Source organism: Trichechus manatus, unplaced genomic scaffold (genome assembly GCF_000243295.1).
Source record: "Trichechus manatus latirostris isolate Lorelei unplaced genomic scaffold, TriManLat1.0 scaffold00090, whole genome shotgun sequence".
NCBI classification, from domain to species: Eukaryota; Metazoa; Chordata; class Mammalia; order Sirenia; family Trichechidae; genus Trichechus; species Trichechus manatus.
Window position 1 is genome coordinate 8,394,787 of NW_004444026.1, and position 22,804 is coordinate 8,417,590.

General features: G+C 39.9%; 1 protein-coding gene across 1 annotated transcript in view; it reads left to right on the plus strand.

Moving 5' to 3' along the window:
• The first annotated feature begins 1,633 nt into the window (after positions 1-1,633).
• Positions 1,634-22,804, plus strand: part of NPM2 (nucleophosmin/nucleoplasmin 2) — a 42,910-nt gene continuing 21,739 nt past the window's right edge. The window contains exons 1-3 of the mRNA XM_004382102.1: positions 1,634-1,691; positions 1,864-1,949; positions 2,110-2,232. Of these exons, the coding sequence (XP_004382159.1) occupies positions 1,634-1,691; positions 1,864-1,949; positions 2,110-2,232 (267 nt within the window). The remainder of the gene's footprint in view (positions 1,692-1,863; positions 1,950-2,109; positions 2,233-22,804) is intronic.

A 22,804-nucleotide genomic window follows, 5' to 3' on the forward strand; every position in this document is an offset into this window, starting at 1 on the left:
CCATAGGCGTCATTTTCTGTAGATACACTGCTGGCCGTACTGGGGTTAATAGAAACTCAGTGGCGCCAGGTGGCGAGGGCCAGTGCAATACTTGCCATACCCGCATATTCTAGTTACGTCTCCACGCTCCGGTGCAGTAGAGAGCATGTTGTTAGTTGCCGTTGAATTGATTCCAACTTAGTGGCGGCCCCGTGTGTCAAGAGTAGACCTGCTCCATAGGGTTTTCAAGACTGTGACCTTTCAGAAACAGATTGCCAGGCCTGTCTTCCAAGGCACCTCTGGGTGGGTTCAAACCGCCAACTTATCACCTAGTAGTCAAGCATGTAACCATTTGTTCCACCCAGGCACTTGATAGTAGAAAGCATTAAAAATAAAAAACCCATTGCCGTAGAGTCAATTCTGACTCATAGCGACCCTATAGGACTGAGTAGAACTGCCCCATAGGGTTTCCAAGGCTGTAATCTTTACAGAAGCAGACTGCCACATCTTTCTCCCATGGAGCGGCTGGTGGGTTCAAGCCTCGACCTTTTGGTTAGCAGCTGAGCACTTAACCACTGCACCACCAGGGCTCCTTCAGCAAATCATAACCAAACCCACTGCCGTCAAATCGATTCTGACTCACAGCGACCCTATAGAACAGAGTAGAACTGCTCCGTAGGGTTAGCCAAGGAGGCTGGTAGATTTGAACAGCCAACCTTTTGGTCTGCAGCTGAGCTCTTAAGCACTGCAGCAGCAGCATATCACAGGCCTCAGCAAATCCTCATTGGCTATGGCAGTGGTTTTCACAGTGTGTTCCCTGACTGGCAGCAGCAACCTCACCTGGGAACTTGTTATAAACGCTAATTCTCTTGGCCCCACCTAAACCTTGTTGTTGTTGCGTGCCATGAGACCTACTGAATCAGAAACTCTGGGGTGGAGCCCAGCAATCGGTGTTTTAACAAGTCCTCCAGGTGGTTTGGGGCACAAAGAGGAGGAAAGAATAGAAGAATGGAATGGGGCAAGAAGGGCCTATCTTTAGGGCTAATTGGCTACCTCCCATTCTCCTCCAGGCTTCATAATGGCAGCCATCAGGTGCGGCAGGATGAGGCTGGAGTGAGGGCACTTCTGAGAGAGAAGAGCTCCAAGGAGGAGTGGATGGTCTGGTTGGCAGCCCGCAGAAAAGGGACAGTCAGTTTGAGGAGGAGCTGAAAAAGACCAGGACCCAAGGTATGAGTATAACTGGGAACAAAACAGACACAGACCCTGCCTTTCTCTGGGATCCTGCTAGGAAGTCACACCCTCTCTGGGGCTCTCCTCAAGGGTGTTGGGAGGGCCATTCTCCACGAGGGGAGCTAGGAGGTCCCACAAAAACCTTTCAAGCTTGGGGTTGACCTGACTCATCATTCTTTGAATAAGTACTTCCGTCTGGACTGCTCTGACAGGTGTGTCAGTTAGTAGCTGTCTTCCAGGAGTTTAATGAGTCAATTGACTGTGTCAGGCACTCACTTAGGCCAAAGCCAAGGCGTCATCGTCTCAACAGATGGGGCTATGGAGTGAGTGCTGCTGGGCTCCCAGCAGGGAAAGCAGGCCGCCTCACTGCAGGCTGCCCCTCTTCACAGCTCTTCTCCTGCCCCCAGCTCCTCCGCCCGGTGCCATGAGTCGTAGCAGCACCAGCAGCAGAGAGGAGAAGGCAGTAACAACTATGCTGTGGGGTGAGTTAGATGGAAGCTCATTCTCACAGCCGTCCAGGCAGTGTCCCACCTTCTGTCCCTTGAGCAGAAGCCTGCACTTGTGGGTGTGCGGATGCGTGAGGGCTGGAAGGGAGAAAGGGAGTGCCTCTCTTGAGTCTCCCTGCCCCACTTGCATCTCTCCCTCCCTTCCCAGGCTGTGAGCTAAATCAGGAGAAGCGAACTTGGACCTTCAAACCCCAGATGGAGGGGAAGCAGGACTGTAAGCTGTTGCTTAGTACGGTGAGTGTCCCCCAAGGAGGTGAGGAAAGTTGGAGTAGGCAGGAGCTCGGCCCTCCTTCAGAGAAGGAGGTGGGAGTCTGGTCCCAACGGACAGAAACAGGGTTTTCCCATCTGCTCTCAGCGTGATGAGGTACCTCTGTCTGTTTTCACCTCCTCTCAGATTTGCCTGGGGGAGAAAGCCAAAGAGGAGATGAATCTCGTGGAAATCCTGCCAGCGTATCAGGAGGATAAGAAGACGCAGCCCATTACCATCGCCTCTCTTCAGGCCTCCATCCTACCCATGGTGAGCCTCTCCTGGCAGGCTGAGGAAAACTGCTGCCCTCTCTGGCACCAGGAGGCCCCCTGCTCAGGCCTCACCTCTGGGTGGGATGGACACAAATGGGGGAAACATTCATTCTACAGAAGCACACAAATGCCAGAGAGGCAACGTGGCCTCTGACTGAGAGTCAGGGAGAGAGCCCTGGCTTCCATTCCAGCTTCGCCCCTTACGAGCTATGTGACCTTGGGCAAGTCAGATTACCTATCTTGAAAAATTACATTTTAAAGTGGCTTATTGTTGGTGACAGAAACAGTGCTCATGTTTTACTTATTGATTGTGTGTTCAAATTGTGTATTCAGAAATTCTCATTAATTCTAATAACTTATCTTGGGTTTTCTAGAAGTAATTATTGCAAATAATGCCAATTTTATCTTTTTTTTTTTAATCCTACTGCACTGGCTAGGACATCCAGTATGTTGTTGGATAAAAGTGATAATAGTGGACATCCTTATCTCATTGCTGATTTTTAAAGGGAGTGTTTCCAATGTTGTCTCCATTAAGTATGATGGTTTTGGTAGATAACCTTTATCAGGTTAAGGAAGTCCCTGTCTAGTTTAGTTTGCTTTAAATTATTTTAATCATGAATGGAGGTTAAATTTTATCAAATGCTTTTTTATTCTTGTGATCATGGGTTATTTCTTCTTTAATCTGTTAATTGGTGAATTATAGTAATAGAATAATATTTAACCAGCTTTGCATTCCTGGAGTAAACACTACTTGATCATATTATACACTTTTAGATGATTTGCTTTGCTAATATATTGACTTTTTTTTTTCCAACTTATACACTCGTAAGTGAGGTTGGCCTATAACTTCCCTTATCTTGTTCGGGTGTCAAAATACGCCAGCCTCATGAACTGAGGGATGGAGTATCCTCTCTTCTATTCTCTAGAATGACAAATTTAAGGTAGGTTCTCCCAAACCTTCAAGAACAGGTAATTCTGTCGGTAAAACTTCCCTCAGACTTCTTTTCTTTTCTATCTATACACACTCCCTAGGAGACCTCATCCATTCCCATGATTTTAAAGACCGTCTATAGAAAGAAAAACTCTGAAATTTATATCTCTAAACCCAGCCTTTCTCTTGAGCTCCAGGTCCTATATGCAACTATCTACTCAATTGATATCTAACAGATATTCCAAACAATTCTTAATGATGTATGTCTAAATCCAAATTCCTGAATTTTCCCCAAATCTGATTCTTTCCTAGTAAATAGCAGTTCTGTTCTTCCAATTAGTCGGCACAAACACCTCTCTCTCAAATCCCATATCTGATCTACCAACAAATCCTATTGGCTCTGCTTTCATAGTATACCCCAACTCTAACCATGTCTCCCACCTCCCCTGCTACACCCTGGTCCAGGTGACCATCACCTCTTGCTCAATTTTATTGCGGGGCCTCTTAACTGATCTGCTTGCCTTTGGTCCCCTATAGTCTATTCCAGGGGTTGGCAAACTGCAGAGCTAAGTGCAGCCCACTGCCTGTTTGTGTAAATCAAGTTTTATTGGTACACAGCTTACTCATTTGTTTACACATTGTCTATGGCTGCTTTCACTCTTCAGCAGCAGAGTTGAGTAGTCTTGACAGAGGCTATATGGCTGGCAAGCCTAAAATATTTACTGTCTGGCCTGTGGTCTATTCTGTACACAACTGCCAGAGAGATCCTTTTAAACACAGGTCAGATCATGGTGCTTCTCTGCTAGAACGCTTTGGTCAATGGCTTCCCTTTTGACTCAAAATGAGATCCAAAATCTTTATATTCTAGCCTCAGCAACCTCTGGCCTCAACCTTTGCTACTCTCCCCTCCCTAACCCTGCTCCAACCACACTGGCCTCTTTAACTGTACCTTGAAAACTCTGAACCAGGTTCGTTCAGATCTGAACCCCCTGCTGAGAACTTACGTTTCTAGCAAGTTCCCAGGCTATGCTAATGCTGCTGGTCCAGGACCAATTCTGAGAACCACTAGTGGAGCAGTGGTTCTCAAAATTTATTATACATAGGAATCACACGGGGATGTTGTTAATGTAGATTCTGATTCAGTATATCTGGAGAGAAAATGCAAATTCTCAGCAGAGATTCGAACCAGAATGAACCATTTGGAAGCCCTGCTCCCAACACACTCCCTCCTCAGGGTCTTTGCACTTACTGTTCTCCATGCTGGGAACACTCTTCCCCAGTGTATTCCTGTGGCTTACTCCCTCACTTCAATCCAGTCTTTGTTCAAATGTCATCTCAATCAGGAGGTCTTCCCTGACTGCAAACAGCATCCCTTCTCTCTGCCCCTCCCACAATCACTTTTTTCTTCCCCATAGGACCCATCACTGACATCATTTTTTATCTGTATACTGTCTTTCTCACCAACCAGCATATAAGCTCCAAGAGGGCATGGACTTTGTTTTGTTTGCTGCATAATTTACATACAATAAAATTCACGATTGTTAAGTTTACAATTTGAGTTTTGATAAATGTATATAATTGTGTAACCACCACCACAATCAAGGTAGAGAAAATTTCTATCACTCCAAAAAATTTCCTCATGCCTCTTTGCAGTTAATCCCTTCCACCTACACTTTCTCTGGCAACAATTGATCTACTTTCTATTACTATAGTTTTGCCTTTTCTAGAATTTCATATAAATGGAATCCTACAGTATGTTGTCTCTTCTTTCACTTAACATTAATGCTTTTGAAATTTATCCATGTTGTTGGTGAGTAATGTGCCCAGCTAATGGCTGGGTAATATTCCATTCAACGGATGGATATATCTAATTTGTTCATTCACCTGTTAATGGACATTTGATTTGTTTTCCAGTTTCAGACTATTATGAATGAAGCTGTTATGGACATTTGAGTGCAAGTCTTTGTGTAAACATATGTTTTAATTTCTCTTCGGTAAATCCTAGGAGTGGAATTGCTGGATCATATGGTAAACGTATGTTACACAAAGCTGCCAGACTATTTTGCAAATTGACATACCATTTTGCTGTTGGCAATGTACGAGAATTCCAGTTACTTTATATCGTCACGAATACTTGTTATTGTTAGTCTTCTTAATTTGAGCCAGTTTATTGGATGTATAGATAATGTATACCACATCTCACTGTGGTGCTTATTTGTATTTTCTTAAGATGTTGAGTGTCTTTTCATGTATTTATTAGTCATTTGTGTATCTTTTGCGAAATGCTAGTTCAGATATTTTGCTTATTTTTTAATTGGATTACTCTTCTTATTGAGTTGTTGTTAGTCACCATTGAGTCAATTCCAACTCATGGCAGGGCAACCACATGTGTTACAGAGTAGAACTGCTCCATAGGATTTTCTTGGGTAATCTTAACAGAAGCAGATCACCAGGACTTTTCTTCCACTGTACTGCTGGATGGGTTCCAACTGCCAACCTTTCCAATAGCAGCTGAGTACACACCATTTGTGCTACCAGGGACCTTTTATTGCATTACAGGAGTTCTTTATATATTTTAGATACAAGTCCTTTATCAAACATATGTATTTCAGATATTTTCTCCAAGTGTGTGGCTTGCCTATTTCATTTTCTTAATGTTTTTTGAAGAGCACAAGTTTTTAATTTTGATGAAGTCCAATTTAACAGGTTTTTTTTTCCTCTTACAGTTCTTCCTTTTGGTATCTTATCTAAGAAATCTTAGCCTCAACTAAGATCGCAAATATTTTCTTCTAGAAATGGTATTGTTTTAGCTCTTACATTTATGTCTATGATCCATTTCAAGTTAATTTTTGTGTATGGTGTGAGGTGTAGGGGTAGAGGTACATTTTTTTTCCAAACTGATATCCAGTGCTCCAGCACCATTTTTTGAAAAGACTATCCTTTCCCTATACGGTTACCTTGGCATCTCTGCCAAAAATCAATTGACCATATGTGTGTGTGTGCAATTCTACACTCTATTCTATTTCATTGCCTATATGTTTACCCTTATGCCAATACCATACTGATTTGATTATTGTAGTTTTATAGTAAGTCTTGAAATTGTGTAGTGTGAGTTATTCTCTTTCAAAATTGTTTTGCCTATTCTAGGTCCTTAGCATTTCCATATAAATTTCAAAATCGACTTATTTTTAAAAAGCAAACAGCCTACTGGGATTTTAATTGAGATTGTATAGAATCTATAGGTTACTTTGAGGAAAGTTAGCATCTTAACAGTTTTGAGTCACCCAATAATTGAACATGATATATTTCTCTACGTGATTAGGTCATCTTTAAAATTTTAACAATGCTTTGTAGTTTGTCATTTTTAGTGTACTGGTTATACACATACATTGTGAAATTTACTTCTACATATTTGATGATTTGTGATGCTATTAGGAATGGTACATTTTAACATATTTGTTGACAGGTAATTCACATACAATAAACTTCACTAATTTAAAGTATACAATTCAATGGCTTTCGGTAAATTCATAGTTGTGCAACCATCATCACAACCTAAGTTAGAACATTTTCATCACCCCCAGGGGGAAACAAAAAAGAAAACATACCCATTAGCAGTCACTCCCAATTCCCACACCACCCACCCATCTCCTAGCACTAGGCAACTACTAATCTACTTTCTGTCTCTATAGATTTGCCTATTCTGGACATTTCATATAAATAGAATCATAAATATATAGTCTTTTGTGACTGACTTCTTTCACCTAGCATATTTTTAAGGTTCATCTATGTTGTAGCCTGTATCGGTACTTCATTTCTTTTTGTTGTCAAATAATATTCCATTGTATGGACAGACTATATTTTGCTTATCTGTTCATCAGTTGATGAACATTTGGGTTATTTCTACTTTTTTTTTCTTTTTTTAGTTTTATTGTGCTTTAGGTAAAAGTTTACAGCTCCAGTTAATTTCTCATTCAAAAATTTATACACATATTGTTTTGTGACATTGGTGCAATCCCCACAATATGACAGCATGCTCCTCCTTTCCACCCTCAGTTCCTTGTGTCCATTCATCCAGTTCCTGTCCCTTCCTGCCTTCTCATATTGCTTTAGGACAGGAGTTGCCCATTTGGTCTTGTATATTTGATTGAACTAAGAAGCTCTTTCCTCACATGTGTTATTTTTTACTTTATAGGCCTGTCTAATTTTTGTCTGAAAAGTGGGCTTCAGGAATGGTTTCAGTTTGGGGTTAGCAGACTATCTGGGAGCCATAGTCGGGTGTTCCTCCAGTCTCTGTCAGACAAGTAAGTCTGGTCTTTTTTCATGAATTTGAATTCTGTTCTACATTTTTCTCCCACTCTGTCTGGGACTCTCTGTTGTGATCCCTGTGAGAGCAGTCATTGGTGGTAGCCAGGCACCATCTAGTTCTTCTGGTCTCAGGCTGGTGGAGTCTCTGGTTCATGTGGTCCTTTAGTCCTTTGGGCTATTATTTTCCTTGTGTCTTTGGCTTTCTTCATACTCCTTTGCTCTGGACAGGATGGGACAAATAGATGTATCTTAGTGGACACTCGCAAGCTTTTAAGACCCCAGGTGCTACTCACCAAAGTGGGATGTAGAACATTTTCTTTATGAACTATGTTATGCCAGTTGACCTAGATGTCCCCCAAGACTATGGTCTGCAGCCTCCATCCCCTGCTACTGGGTCCGTCAAAGTGTTTGGATGTGTCTGAGAAACTTCTATGCTTTTGCTTTGGTCCAGTTGTGCTGATTTCCCCCTATCTTGTGTGTTGTCCTTCGCTTCACAAGCTATTTGTCTACTATCTAGTTAGTGATTTCCCCTTCCCTCCCCTCCCCCTCCCCCATAACCATCAAAGATTTTTTCTGTGTGTAAACCTTTTCTTGAGTTCTTTTAATAGTGGTCTCATACAATATTTGTCCTTTTGTGACTGACTTATTTCACTCAGCATAATGCCCTCCAGATTCATCCGTGTTGTGAGATGTTTTGCAGATTCATCATTGTTCTTTATCGTTGCATATTTCACTGTGCGTATGTACCATAATTTGTTTATCCATTCATCTGTTGATGGGCATTTAGATTGTTTCCATCTTTTTGCTATTGTGAATAGTGCTGCAATGAAAATGAGGGTGTATATGTCTATTCGTGTGATGGCTCTTATTTCTCTAGGGTATATTCCTAGAAGTGGAATCAGTGGATCCTATGGTGTTTCTATTTCTAGCTTTTAAGGAAGCACTGTATCATTTTCCAAAATGGTTGTACCATTTTATATTCCCATCAGCAGTGCATAAGAGTTCCAATCTCCCCACAACTTTTGTTATTTTGTGTTTTTTTGATTAGTGCCAGTATTGCAGGGTGAAATGGTATCTCAATGCAGTTTTGATTTGCATTTGTGTAATGGCTAATGATCACAAGCATTTCCTCATGTGTCTTTTAGCTACCTAAATGTCTTCTTTGGTGAAGTGTCTGTTCATATCCTTTGCCCATTTTGTAATTGGATTATTTGTCTTTTTGTTGTTGAGGTGTTGCAGTATCTTATAGATTTTAGAGATTAGACCCTTGTTGAATATGTTGTAGCCAAAAACTTTTTCCCACTCTATAGATTCTCTTTTTACTCTTTTGGTGAAGTCTTTTGATGAGCATAAGTGTTTGATATTTAGGGGCTCCCAGTTATCTAGTTTCTCTTCTGGTGCTTGTGCATTGTTAGTTATGGTTTGTATTCCATTTATGCCATATATTAGGGCCCCTAGCATTGTCCCTATTTTTTCTTCTATGATCTTTATCATTTTAGATTTTATATTTAGGTCTTTGATCCATTTTGAGTTATTTTTTTGTGTAGAGTGTGAAGTATGGATCTTGTTTCATTTTTTTTACAGATGGACATCCAGTTATGCCAATACCATTTGCTGAAGAGACTGTGTTTTCCCCACTTAACAGACTTTTGGCCCTGTGACAAATATCAACTGCTCATAGATGGATGGATTTACATCTGGGTTCTCAATTCTGTTCTGTTGGTCTTTGGGTCTGTTGTTGTACCAGTACCATGCTGTTTTGAGTAACGTGGCTGTATAATAGGTTCTAAACTCAGGTAGTGTGAGGCCTCCCACTTTGCTCTTCTTCTTCAGTAATGCTTTACTTATCCAGGACCTCTTCCCTTTTCCTATAAATTTGGTGATTTGTTTCTCCATCTCATTAAAAAATGCAGTTGGAATTTGGATCAGGATTGTATTGTATCTGTAGATCGCTTTGGGTAGAATTGACATTTTCACAGTGTTGAGTCTTTCTATCCATGAGCATGGTATGTTTTTTCCCTTATGTAGGTCTCTTGATTTCTTGCAATAGTGTTTTGTAGTTTTCTTTGTATAGGTCTTTTACATCCCCAGTTAGATTTATTCCTAAGTAATTTATCTTCTTGGGGGCTATTGTAAATACTTTTGATTTGGTGATTTCCTTTTTGAAATTCTCTTTGTTGGTATAGAGGAATCCAACTGATTTTTGTATGTTAATCTTGTATCCTGCTACTTTGCTGAAATCTTCTGTTAGTACCAGTAGCTTTCTTGTGGATTCTTTGGAGTTTTCTGTGTATAAGATCATATGATCTGCAAATAGGAATAGTTTTACCTCTTTACCAACTTGGATGCACTTCATTTCTTTTTCTTGCCTTATTGCTCTAGCTAAGACTTCCAGCACAATGTTGAATAAGAGTGGTGATAAAGGGCATCCTTCTCTGGTTTCTGTTCTCAAGGTGAATGCTTTTGGTCTCTCTCCTTTTAGAATGATGTTGGCTGTTTGTTTTGTATAAGTGCCCTTTATTATGTGGAGGAATTTCCCTTCTATTCCTATTTTGCTGAGAGATTTTATCAGGAATGGGTGTTGGACTTTGACAAATGACTTTTCTGCAACAATTGATAAATTGTGGTTCTTTTCTTTTGTTTTATTTATGTGGTGGATATGTTGATTGATTTTTCTAATGTTGAACCATATCTGCGTAACTCGTGTGAATCCCACTTGATCATGATGTATTATTTTTTTGATATGCTGTTGAATTCTATTGGCTAGAATTTTGTTGAGAATTTTTGGGTCTATGTTCATGAGGAATATTGGTCTGTAGTTTTCTTTTGTTGCAGTGTCTTTGCCTGGCTTTGGTATCAGGGTTATGCTGTCTTCATAGAATGAATTTGGGAGTATTCCTTCCTTTTCTATGCTCTGAAGTAGCTTGAGTAGTATTGGTGTTAGTTCTTCTCTGAAAGTTTGATAGAATTCTCCAGTGAAGCCACCCGAGCCAGGGCTTTGTTGTTGTTGTTGTTGTTGTTGTTGGGAGTTTATTCCCTCTTCAATCTTTTCTTTTGTTATGGGTCTATTTAGTTTTTCTACCTCAGTTTGTGTTAGTTTACATAGGTAGTGTGTTTCTAGAAATTTGTCCATTTCCTCTAGGTTTTCAACTTTGTTGGAGTACAATTTTTCATAGTATTCTGTTATGATCCTTTTTATTTCAGTTGGATCTGTTGCGGTATCACCCATCTCATTTCTTATTTGGGTTATTTGCTTCCTCCTATTTTCTTTTGTCAGTTTGGCCAATGGTTTGTCGATTTTGTTGATCTTTTCAAAGAACTTTTGGTCTTATTGATTCTTTCAATTGTTTTTCTCTTCTCTGTTTCATTTACTTCTGCTCTAATCTTTATTATTTCCTTTCTTCTGGTGTCTGAGGACTCCTTTTGCTGCTCTTTTTCTATTTGTTCGAGTTGTAGGGATAAATGTTTTTATTTTGGCCCTTCTTTTTGAATGTGTGTGTTTATTGCTATAAATTTATCTCTGAGCACTGTTTTTGCTGTGTCCCATAGGTTTTGGTCAGATGTGTTTTCATTCTCATTTGATTCTACAAATTTTTTTTATTCTGTCCTTGACTTTGTTCTATTACCCAGTAGTTTTTAAGCAAGGTGTTGTTCAGTTTCCATGTATTTGATTTTTTTCCTTGCTTTTCTGTTATTGATTTCTACTGTTATGGCATTATGACCAGAGGTTTTGTATTGTTTTGATGTTTTGGACTTTAAGGCTTACTTTGTGGACTTTGTTTGTGGACTTTGTTAAGGCTTGCTTTGTGGACTAGAATGTGGTCTATTCTGGAGAATGTTCCATGTACATTGGAAGAGAATGTATACTTTACTGCTGTTGGGAGGAGTGTTCTATATATGTCTATGAGGTCGAGTTGGTTGATTGTGGCATTTAGATCTTCTGTATCTTTATTGAGTTTCTTTCTAGACATTCTGTCCTTCACCAAAAGTGGTGTATTGAAGTCTCCTACTATTATTGTGGAACTCTCTATTTCTCTTTTCAATGCTGTTAGTTTGTTTTATGTATTTTGGAGCACTGTCATTGGCTGCATATATATTTATTATGGTTATGTCTTCCAGGTGTATTGATCTTTCATTATATAGTGTCCTTCCTTATCCTTTATGGTGGATTTTGCTTTAAAGTCTATTTTATCAGAGATTAATATTGCCACTTCTGCTCTTTTTGGTTATTGTTTACCTGATACATTTTTCTACCCGTTGAGTTTTAGTTTGTTTATGTCTTTGTGTCTCAGGTGTGTTTCTTATAGACAGCATGTAGATGTGTTGTGTTTTTTTAAACCATTCTGCCACTCTCTGTCTCTTTACTGGTGAATTTAGGCGATTTACATTCAGTGTAATTATTGATAGGTATGAGTTTACAGCTGTCATTTTGATGTATTTGTGTGTGTGTTTTGATGGTTTCTTTGTTCCACTTAGTTTTCTGTACTGAGTTCTTTTTGTTTATGTATTTTCATCTGTTTCATTATTGTTGATTTTGTGTTTTCTGAGTCTTTATGGTTTTCTTCTTTTTTATTTTGATTGTGTTATCATTACGGTTGTGTGTCAACTTGGCTGGGACATGATTCTCAGTGGTTGGACAGTTGTGAAGTGGTTTGACAGTCATATGATGATGTGATCACTTCCATGATGAGATCTGACATAATGTGATCACTTCCATGATGGGATCTGCTGTGAGTAGCCAATCAGTTGAAAGGGAGTTTCCTTGGGAATGTGGCCTGCATCGAATATAAGTGGACTGTCCGACAAGGCTTTCAGGTTTTTGCTCACTCTGGATCCTGCAGCTGGCTCCTGTTCATCTGACCTCTGGTTCTTGGGACTTGACATGGAGTTTACCTGCAGGCTTGCCTGCTGATCTTGGGATTCATCGGTCTTCACAGCCTGTGAGCAAGAGCCTTGCTCTCTGACCTGCTGATCTTGGATTTGCCAGCCTCTGTGGCTATGTAAATCAGGAGAAGCCTCCAGCCTGCCCCACGGATTTGGGATATTCCAGCCTCTACAACCACATGAGCCATTTCCTTGATATAAATCTCTCTGTATAGCTATTTATATACTTTACTGGTTTTGCTTCTCTAGAGAACCCAGCCTAAGACAGATGGGTAGGTTTTGTTAGCTTCCTTTGTGGTTACCTTGAAACTTAACTTTATTTTTCTAAGTTTAAGCCAGTCTTTTATTTCTTGGTATCACCTTGATTTTCCTCTCCTTATGGAAGTTCTATGTCTACACCATTTATCCCCTCTTTTTTGTTTTGACGTTGTCGTCGTTAATGTATGATGTCTCTGGTTCCCTATTTTCAGTCTTTTAGCTTTGTTTTGTTTTTGTGAATTCTCTGTCTGGGTTGATATCTGGTTAATCTGTACTGTGTCCTTGTCTTGGATTGTTGTCTGATGTTGTTGGTTCTCTAACCAGAGGACTGCCTTTAATATTTCTTGTAATTTTGGTCTGGTTTTTTACAAATTCCCTTTATTTCTGTTTATCTGGAAATGACCTAATTTTGCCATCATATTTGAGAGACAATTTTGCTGGGTATATAATTCTTGGCTGGCAGTTTTATCCTTCAAGGCTTTATATATGTCATCCCATTGCCTTCTTGCCTGCATGGTTTTTGCTAAGTAATCAGAGCTTAGTCTGATTGGGTCTTCCATGTAGATGACTTTTTATTTATCCCTAGCCATTCTCAGGATTCTTTCTTTGTCTTTGGTTTTGGCAAGTTTGATTATGATATGTCTGGGTGACTTTCTTTTGGGGGTCTATCCTGTATGAGGTTTGTTGAGCTTCTTGGATAGGTATTTTCTCGTCTTTCATGATGTTAGGGAAGTTTTCTGCCAGCAAATCTTCAACAATTCTCTCTGTGTTTTCCACTATCCACACCCCCCCCCCCCAGCCCCCGTTCTGGTAATCCAATCACTTGTACGTTTTTTCTCTTGATAATATCCTACATAATTCTTAGGCTTTCTTCATTTTTTTTATCATTATTTTTTCTGATTTTTCCTCAAACAAATAGGTGTCAAGGGATTTATCTTCAGTCTCACTAATTCTGACTTCTATTGTCTCGATGCTGCTCCTATGACCTTCTATTGAGTTGCCTAATTCTGAAATTTTATTGTTAATCTTTTGAATTTGTAGTTGTGTTTCTGTGTGGTTTCTAGCAGCCTGTTTATTCTGTTATTTTGTTCTTGTATTGTTTTCCTGAATTCTTCTATTGCTTTGTCTATGTATTCCTTTGTTTGGACAGTGTTTTGCCTAATCTCCTTCTTGAGCTCTTGAAGAGCTCTGTATATTAGTCTTTTGAAATCTTTATCAGGTAGTTCCATTGCTTTATCTTTCTCCAGAAGGTCTTCTGGTTCTTTATTTTGCTCCCTTGCTGGAGCTATCTTGTCCTGCTTCTTTATGTGATTTGATATTGACTGTTGTCTCCAAGTCATCAATAAGTTATTGTATTTATTTATTGTATTTTTGTTTACTGCATCCTGTATTCTTGTTTTGTTTTCTTTTGTTTTGATATTTCCAGGTAGGCTGGGTGTGTGTGCTACTCTGGTCATTGGCATCGCTGAAGGTCTACCCTTTTGTCTCCAGGTGGTAAGAGCAGCTACTAGGTGTGTGAGCCCAAGAGTCTGTTCCTTGTTCTTGTGGGGGTGCTGAAGATGTAGGCAAAAATTTTTGGCAAGGTGATGAATCTGTCTTACTGGTCACCTGGCTGAGGGTGCAGGGGGTGTTCTCCCTGGTTGTTGGGTTGGGTGTTGTGTGTGTGTTTCATTGCTTAGCAATTGGTCATGGTACAGGTGTCAAGGTCGTCGGTCACTGAGTGTGTGGTGCAGAGACTCTTACCTACAGTCCTCAGCAGGCAGGGCTGCATGGGAGTGTTCAGAGCAGGCAGAAGTCTATGGTTGCAGTGGAGGGCAGTGTGGGGGGCAAGGCAGGGGCTGTTGGCTGCCCCCAGGTGCCTAGATGGAGGGTGTGCCCTTATCCGCTAGACTGCATGGTGGGGGAGTAGTGCAGCTGGTCCTTGGGTGCCCTGTGCCATTGGCTGGAGGGGTTGGGAGGCACCACTAATTCTCAATCCCCTGTCGTGGGTGGCTGGATGGAGTAAGTGGTACCGCAGGCCCTCAGGCCTCCAGTGTGAGTGGGTGAGGCCCCTTCTTAGGGGGTGGAGTGGTATCAAATGTCACAAATCTGCAGCCCCCATTTGGATGCTGCAGGTGAAAATGAGCTTCAGCTGGATGCCCTGCCTGTTTCATCCTAATGAGAGTGTGCCATGCTGGATAGGCCTGCAAGGCCCTAGTGCCAGTAATTGGCGGGGGTGGAGGGTGCTACAAGTCCATGGCTCCCCTCCGCCAGTGGCTGGGCAAAGGAACAGGTGCTTCCAGGCCCAGCTGTGAGTTCCCAGCTTAGGGGGCATGGTGATGTTGAATACTGTAGGACTGGCATCAGAGTGGGGAGGGGGACAGACAAGGGGAAGGAAGTACTACTCGGCAGTAGAGCTCTGTTGTGGGGAAGGGTTATGGTGCACCTGCGGTGGTTTGGGAGCTTGTACTTAACTTTCCCAGGGTTGGTGTTGCTCCTGTCTGGTTCTGGAGGAATTTTTTTATGAACATGTTTTCATTTCTCTGGGTCATATGGTAGCTCTATGTTTAACATTTTGACAAACTGCCACACTGTTTTCCAGAATAATCACACTATTTTACAATCCCACCAACAAAGTATAAGGATGCCAACTTCTCCACATCCTCGCCAACACTTGTTATTATCTGTTGTTTTGATTATAGTCACCCACTATAGAATTAGTGGGTGTGATGTGGTATCTCTCTGTGGTTTTGTGGCACAGTGGTTAAGAGCTATGGCTGCTAACCAAAGGGTCAGCAATTTGAATCCACCAGACATTCCTTTGAAACCCTGTGGGGCAGTTCTACTCTGTCGTCTAGGGTCACTATGAGTTAGGATCACCTCAACAGCAATGGGTTTGGTTTGGTTTTTGGTTTTAATGATTAATGATGTTGCGCATCTTTTCATGTGTTTATTGAACATTTGCATATCTTCTTTGGAGAATGTCTATTCAAATCTCTTGCTCATTTTTTAAAATTGGGTTACTTGTCTTTTTATTATTGAGTTGTACTAGCTCTTTAAATGAGCCCTATTGGTGCAATGGTTAAGCATCTTGGCTGCTAACCAAAAGGTCACCACTTTGAACCCACCAGTTACTCCATGGGAGAAAGATATGGCAGTCTGCTTTCATAAAGATTTACAGCCTAGGAAATCCTATGAGACAGTTCTACTCTGTCTTATAGGGTCACTATGAGTTAGAATCAACTCAACAGCACACAAGAACAGCATCTAGTTCTTTATATATTCCACATACAAGTTTCTTATGTGATTTATAGATGTATTTTCTCCCATTCCATCGGTTGTCTTTTCACCTTCTTAATGATATCATTTACAGCATAAAAGTTTTTAATTTTTATATAGCCCAATCTATTTTTCTTTTGTTGCTTGTGCTTTTGGTATTGAATCTAAGAAACTAATGTCTAACCCAAGGTCACAAAGATTTACTCCTATATTTTCTTCTAGGAGTTTCGTATAAGCATTTCATGCTATAAGTATTTCATGCATCTTATACTTGTATTTAGATCTATGATCATTTTGAGTTAATTTTTGTGTGTGGTGTGAAGTATACAAATGATATTTTAAAATTTCATTTTAAATTGCTCATTGCTAGTACATAGTTACACAATTTTTCTTCTTTCACCCAACCTTGCTAAATTTGCATATAAGTACTAGTAGCTTTTTTGTTGATTCCTTAGAACTTGCTGTATATTTATTCATGTCATCTGTGGGAAAAGACAGTTTAACTTCTTCCTTTTTGATCTGTATGCTTTGCATTTCTTTTTCCTGCCTTATTGTACTGGCTAGGACCTGGTGACACAGTGGTTAAGAGCTACGGCTGCTAACTAAAAGATCAGCAGTTCGAATCCACCAGCTGCTCTTTGGAAACCCTATTGGGGCAGTTCTACTCTGTCCTGTAGGGCTGATATGAGTTGGAATCGACTTGACGGCAAAAGGTTAGTTTGGATTAGTTAAGATCTCAATTACAATATTGAATAAAGATGGTAAGAGCAGGGGCATTCTTTTTTTGTTCTAGATCTTAAAGGGAAAACATTCAATCTTTCACCATTAAGTAAGGAAAAAGATTTTTGCAGGTGTTCTGTATCAGGTTGAACACACTCCTTCTATTCATAGTTTGCTGAGATATTTTATCATAATTGGGTGTCCAATGTTATCAAATGATTCTTTTTTGCATCTGTTGAGGTGATTTGTTTCTCCTATATTTTGTTATGTGGTGAATTGCCTATATTGATTTTTCAAATTTTTAAAAATTTTTTATTGTGTTTTAGGTTAAAGTTTACAGTACTAATTAGTTTCTCGTTCAAAAATTTTATACACTAATTGTTTTGTGATATTAGTTGCAATCCCCACAATGTGTCAGCACTCTCCCTGTCATGGATTGAATTGTGTCCCCCAAAAATATGTCTCAATTTGGCTAGGCCATGATTCCCAGTGTTGTGTGATTGTCCACCATTGTGTCATCTGGTGTGATTTTCCTATATGTTGTAAATCCTGCCTCTATGATATTAATGAGGCAGGATTAGTGGCAGTTACGTTAATGAGGTAGGACTCAATCTACAAGATTAGGTTGTGTCTTCAGTCAGTCTCTTTCAAGATATAAAAGAGACAGTCGAACAGAGACTTGGGGACCTCTTACCACCAAAGAATAAGAGCCAGGAGAATAGTGCATCCTTTGGACCTAGGGTCCCTGTGCTGAGAAGCTCCTCAACCAGGGAAAATTGATGAAAATGACCTTCCTCCAGAGCCAACAGAGAGAGAAAGGCTTCACCTGGAGCTGGCATCCTGATTTCGGACTTCTAGCCTCTTAGACTGTGAGAAAATAAATTTCTCTTTGTTAAAGCCATCCACTTACGGTATTTCTGTTATAGCAGCACTGGATAACTAAGACACCCCCCTTTCCCTTTCCACCCTGGGTTCTCAGTGTCCGTTCATCCAGTTTTCCTGTCCCTTCCTGCTTTCCCGTCTTTGCTTTTAGACAGGTGTTGCCCTTTTGGTCTCATATACTTGATTGAACTAAGAAGCATGTTCCTTACATGTGTTATTGTTTGTTTCATAGGCCTGTCTAATCTTTGGCTGAAAGGTAGACTCCAGGAGTGGCTTCAGTTCTGAGTTAGCAGGGTGTCTGGGGGCCATAGTCTTGGGGGGTTCCTCCAGTCACTGTCAGACCAGTAAGTCTGGTCTTTTTTTGTGAATTTGAGTTTTGTTCTACATTTTTCTCCCGCTCTGCCTGGGACCCTCTATTGTGATCCCTGTCAGAGTTGGTGGTGGTGGTAGCCGGGCACCATCTAGTTCTTCTGGGCTCAGGCTGGTGTAGGCTGTGATTCATGTGGCCCATTAGTCCCATGGACTGATATTTTCCTTGTGTCTTTGGTTTTCTTCATTCTCCTTTGCTCTGAATGTGATGGGACCAATACATGTATTTTAGATGGCCTCTCACCAAAGTAGGATATAGAACATTTTCATTATGAACTATATTATACCAGTTGACCTAGCTGTCCCCTGAGACCATGGTCCCCAGCCCTCAGCCCCAGTAACTCAGCCCCTCAAGGTGTTTAGATGTGTCTAGGAAGCATCTATGACTTTTCCTTGGTCAAGTTGTGCTGACTACCCCATATTGTGTGTTGTCTTTCCCTTCACCATAGTTAACACTTGTCTACTATCTAGTTAGTGATTTCCCCTCCTTTGTAACCATCAAAGATTGTTTTTTTCTCTGTGTAAACCTTTTCTTGAGTTTTTATAATAGTGGTTTAATACAATATTTGTCCTTTTGTGATTGACTTATTTCACTCAGCATAATGCCCTCCAGGTTCATCCACGTTGTGAGATGTTTCACAGATTCATCATTGTTCTTTATCGTTGTGTAGTATTCCACTGTGTGTATGTACCATAATTTGTTTATCCATTCATCTGTTGATGGGTGATTTTTCAAATTTTAAACTCATCATGCATTCTTGGGATAAGCTTCATTTGGTCAAAATGTGTTATCCTTTATGCTAGATTCCATTTGCTAATATTTTCTTAAGGATATTTGGTCTATGTTTATAAGCGACATTGATCTGTGGTTTCCTTATAATGTCTTTGTCTGGTTTTAGTATTAGGGTAATGCTGGCCTCATAAAATGAGAAGGAAAGTGTTATCTCTTTTTCTATTTTCTGCAGGAGTTCATGGAAACTTGTTATTAGTTCTTTCTTAAATGTTTGGTAGAAGTCACCAGTGAAGATACTTGTTGTTGTCGTTGAGTTAATTCTGACTCATGGCAGCCCTGTGTGTGCAGAGTAAAACTGCTCCATAGGGTGTTCAAGGCTGTGACCATTTGGAAGCAGATTTCCAGACCTGACTTCCAAGGCGTCTCTGGGTGGGTTTGAACTGCCAACCTTTTGTCTAGTATTCAAGTGTTTAACCATTTGCGCCACCCAGCAATTCCCAAAGTTGTTCATAATATTCCCTTATTGTCTTTTTCTGTATGATCTGTAGTGAAGTTCCCTCTTTTATTCCTGATTTTGGTAATTTAAAGAGCCCTGGTTGTGCAGTGGTTAAGCACTCAGCTGCTAACCCAAAGGTTGACAGTTCAAACCCACCAGCCACTCTGTGGGAGAAAGATGTGGCAGTCTGTTTCCGTAAAGTTTACAGCCTTGGAAACCCTATGGGGCAGTTCTACTCAGTCCTTTAGGGTCGCTATGAGTCGAATCAACTTGATGGCAATGGGTTTTGTTTTGTTTTTATTGGTAATTTTTGTCTTCTTTCCTTTTCTTCCTTGTCTAGTCTGGCTAGAGATTGAATAATTCTATCAAACTTTTTCAAGAACCAGCTTTTGGTTTCATCAATTTTCCTCTATTGTTTATCCACATTTGTATTCTATTAATCTCTATTCTTTTATTTGCTTTCTTCTGCTTACTTTGGTTTTAATTTGTTCTTCTTTTTCTAGTTTCTTAAGGCAGAAGCTTAGATCATTGATATTTTTGTACTTTCTTGTTTATCTGATACAAGCATTTCATGTTATTATTTTCTTCTAAGCACCATTCTTGCTTCATCCCACAAATTTTGATAAGTACTGTTTTCAATTTCATTTAGTTCAAATGATTTTCTAGTTCCCACCTTTAGCCCCTGGGGTATTTAGAAGTATGTGCTTTTAAATTTCCAAATATTTAGGGATTTTCTAAGGTTTTTTGTTTTATTGATTTCTAGTTTAATTCCACTGTGGTCTGAGAACATAAACTGTATAATTTCAGTCTATAATGTGTTTCATGGCTCATAATATGTTCTATCTTGGTGATTATTTCATTTACACCTAAAGAATATGTGTTCTTTTGTTGTTTGGTGTAATGTTCTATAAATGTCAATTACATTAATTTGGTTGATAATTTTGTTCAAGTCTTCTATATCCTTACTCATTTTTTCTTTACTTGACCTATTAGTTACTGAAAGAGAAGTACTGAGGCCTCCAACAATAATTGTGGCTTTTTCTAGTTATCCTTCCAATTATCAGGTTTTGCTTCATATTTTTTTTTACTGTAGTAAAATATATATACCAAAACAATTGCAGTTTCAACTTTTTTTATTGTGCTTTAAGTGAAAGTTTACAGCTCAAGTTAGTTTCTCATACAAAAATTTATACACACATTGTTATGTGACCCTAGCTACTGTCCCTATAATATGACCAAACATTCCTCCTTTCCACCCCGGATTTCCTGTGTCCATTCAGCCAGCTCCTATCCCTTTTTGCCTTCTCATCTCACCTCTGGACAGGAGCTGCCCATTTAGTCTCGTGTATCTACTATAACTAAGAAGCATACTCTTCATGAGTATCACTTTATGTCTTATAGTCCAGTCTATTCTTTGTCTGAAGAGTTGGCTTCGAGAATGATTTTAGTTCTGGGTTAACAGAGAGTCCAGGGCCATATCTTCTGGTGTTCCTCCAGTCTCAGTCATACCATTAAGTCTGGTCTTCTTACTAGAATTTGAGCTCTGCACCCTACGTTTCTCCTGCTCCATCAGGGACTCTCTGTTGTATTCCCTGTCAGGGCGGTCATTGGTGGTAGCCAGGCACCATCTAGTTCTGCTGGTCTCAGGCTGATGGAGTCTCTGGTTTATGTGGCCCTTTATGTCTCTTGGGCTCATATTTTCCTTGTGTCTTTGGTGTTCTTCATTCTCCTTTGCTCCAAGTGGGTTGGGACCAATTGGTGCATCTTAGATGGCTGCTCACTAGCTTTTAAGACCCCAGATGCCACTGACAAAAGTGGGATGCAGAACATTTTCTTAATAAACTTTGTTATGCCAATTGATCTAGATGTCCCGCGAAACCATGGTCCTTAGACCCCCTCCCCTGCTACACAGTTCCTCAAAGTGTTTGATTGTGTTCAGGAAACTTCTTAGCTTTTGGTTTAATCCAGTGGTGCTGACTTCCCCATATTATGTGTTGTCTTTCTCTTCACCTAAGATAATTCTTGTCTACTATCTAGTTAGTCAATTCCCCTCTCCTCCCTCCCCACCCTTGTAACCATCAAAGAATGTTTTCCTCTGTGTTGAAACCTTCTCTTGAGTTCTTATAATAGCGGTCTCATACAATATTTGTCCTTTTGTGACTAATTTCAGTCAGCATAATGCCTTCCAGATTCATCCATGTTATGAGATGTTTCTCAGATTTATTGTTCTTCTTCATTGTTGTGTAGTATTCCATTGTGTGAATACAGTATAATTTGTTTATCCATTTGTCTGTTGATGGGCACCTAGGTCATATCCATCTTTTTGCTATTGTGAACAGGGCTGCAACCAACATGGGTGTGCGTATATCTATTCGTGTGAGGGCTCTTATTTCTCGAGGATATATTCCAAGGAGCAGGATAGCTGGATCGTATGGTACTTCTATTTCTAGCTTTTTAAGGAAGCGCCAAATCAATTTCCAAAGTGGTTGTACCATTTTACATTCCCATCAGCAGTGTATAAGTGTTCCAGTCTCTCTACAGCCTCTCCAAAAAAAAATTTTTTTTTTTGGATTAATGCTAGCCTTGTTGGGATAGATGGTCTCTCATCACAGTTTTGATTTACGTTTCTCTAATGGCTAATGATCGTGAGCATTTCCTCATTTGCCTGTTAGCTGCCTCAATGTCTTCTTTGGTGAAGTGCCTGTTCACATGCTTTGCCAATTTTTTAATTGGGTTATTTGTCTTTTTGTGGTTGAAGTTTTGCAGTATCTTGTAGATTTTAGAGATTAGACCCTGATCGGATATCTCACAGCCAAAAATTTTTTCCCCAGTCTGTAAGTTGTCTTTTTACTCTTTTGATGAAGTCTTCTGATAAGCGTAAGTGTTTGATTTTTAGGAGCTCCCAGTTATCTAGTCTCTCCTCTGGTGCTTGTGCATTGTTACTTATGTTTTGTATTCTGTTTATGCCATGTATTAGGGCTCCTAGCATTGTCCCTATTTTTTATTCCATGACCTTTATCATTTTAGATTTTATGTTTAGGTGTTTGTTCCATTTTGAGTTAGTTTTTTGTGCATGATGTAATGTATGGGTCTTGTTTCATTTTTTTGCAGATGGATATCCAGTTATGCCAGCACCATTTGTTAAACAGACTGGCTTTTCTCCATTTAACAGACTTTGGGCTTTTGTCAAATATCAGCTGCTCATAGGTGGATGAATTTATGTCTGTATTCTCAACTCTGTTCCATTGGTCTACATATCTGTTGTTGTACCAGTACTAGACTGTTCTGACTACTGTGGCAGTATAATAGGTTCTAAAATCAGGTAGTGTGAGGCATCTCACTTTGTTCTTCTTCAGTAATGCTTTACTTATCGGAGGCCTCTTCCCTTCCCATATGAAGTTGGTGATTTGTTTCTCCATCTCATTGAAAAACGTCGTTAGAATTTGAATTGGGATTGCATTGTATCTGCAGATTGCTTTGGGTAGAATCGACATTTTCGCAATGTTGAGTCTTCCTATCCATGAGCAAGGTATGTTTTTCCGCTTATGTAGGTCTCTTTTGGTTTCTTGCAGTAGTGTCTTGTAGTTTGCATTGTATAGGTCTTTTACGTCTCTGGTTAGATTTATTCCTAAATATTTTATCTTCTTGGGGGCTATTGTAAATGGTATTGATTTGGTGATTTCCTCTTCGAGGGTCTCTTTGTTGTTGTAGAGGACTCCAGCTTATTTTTG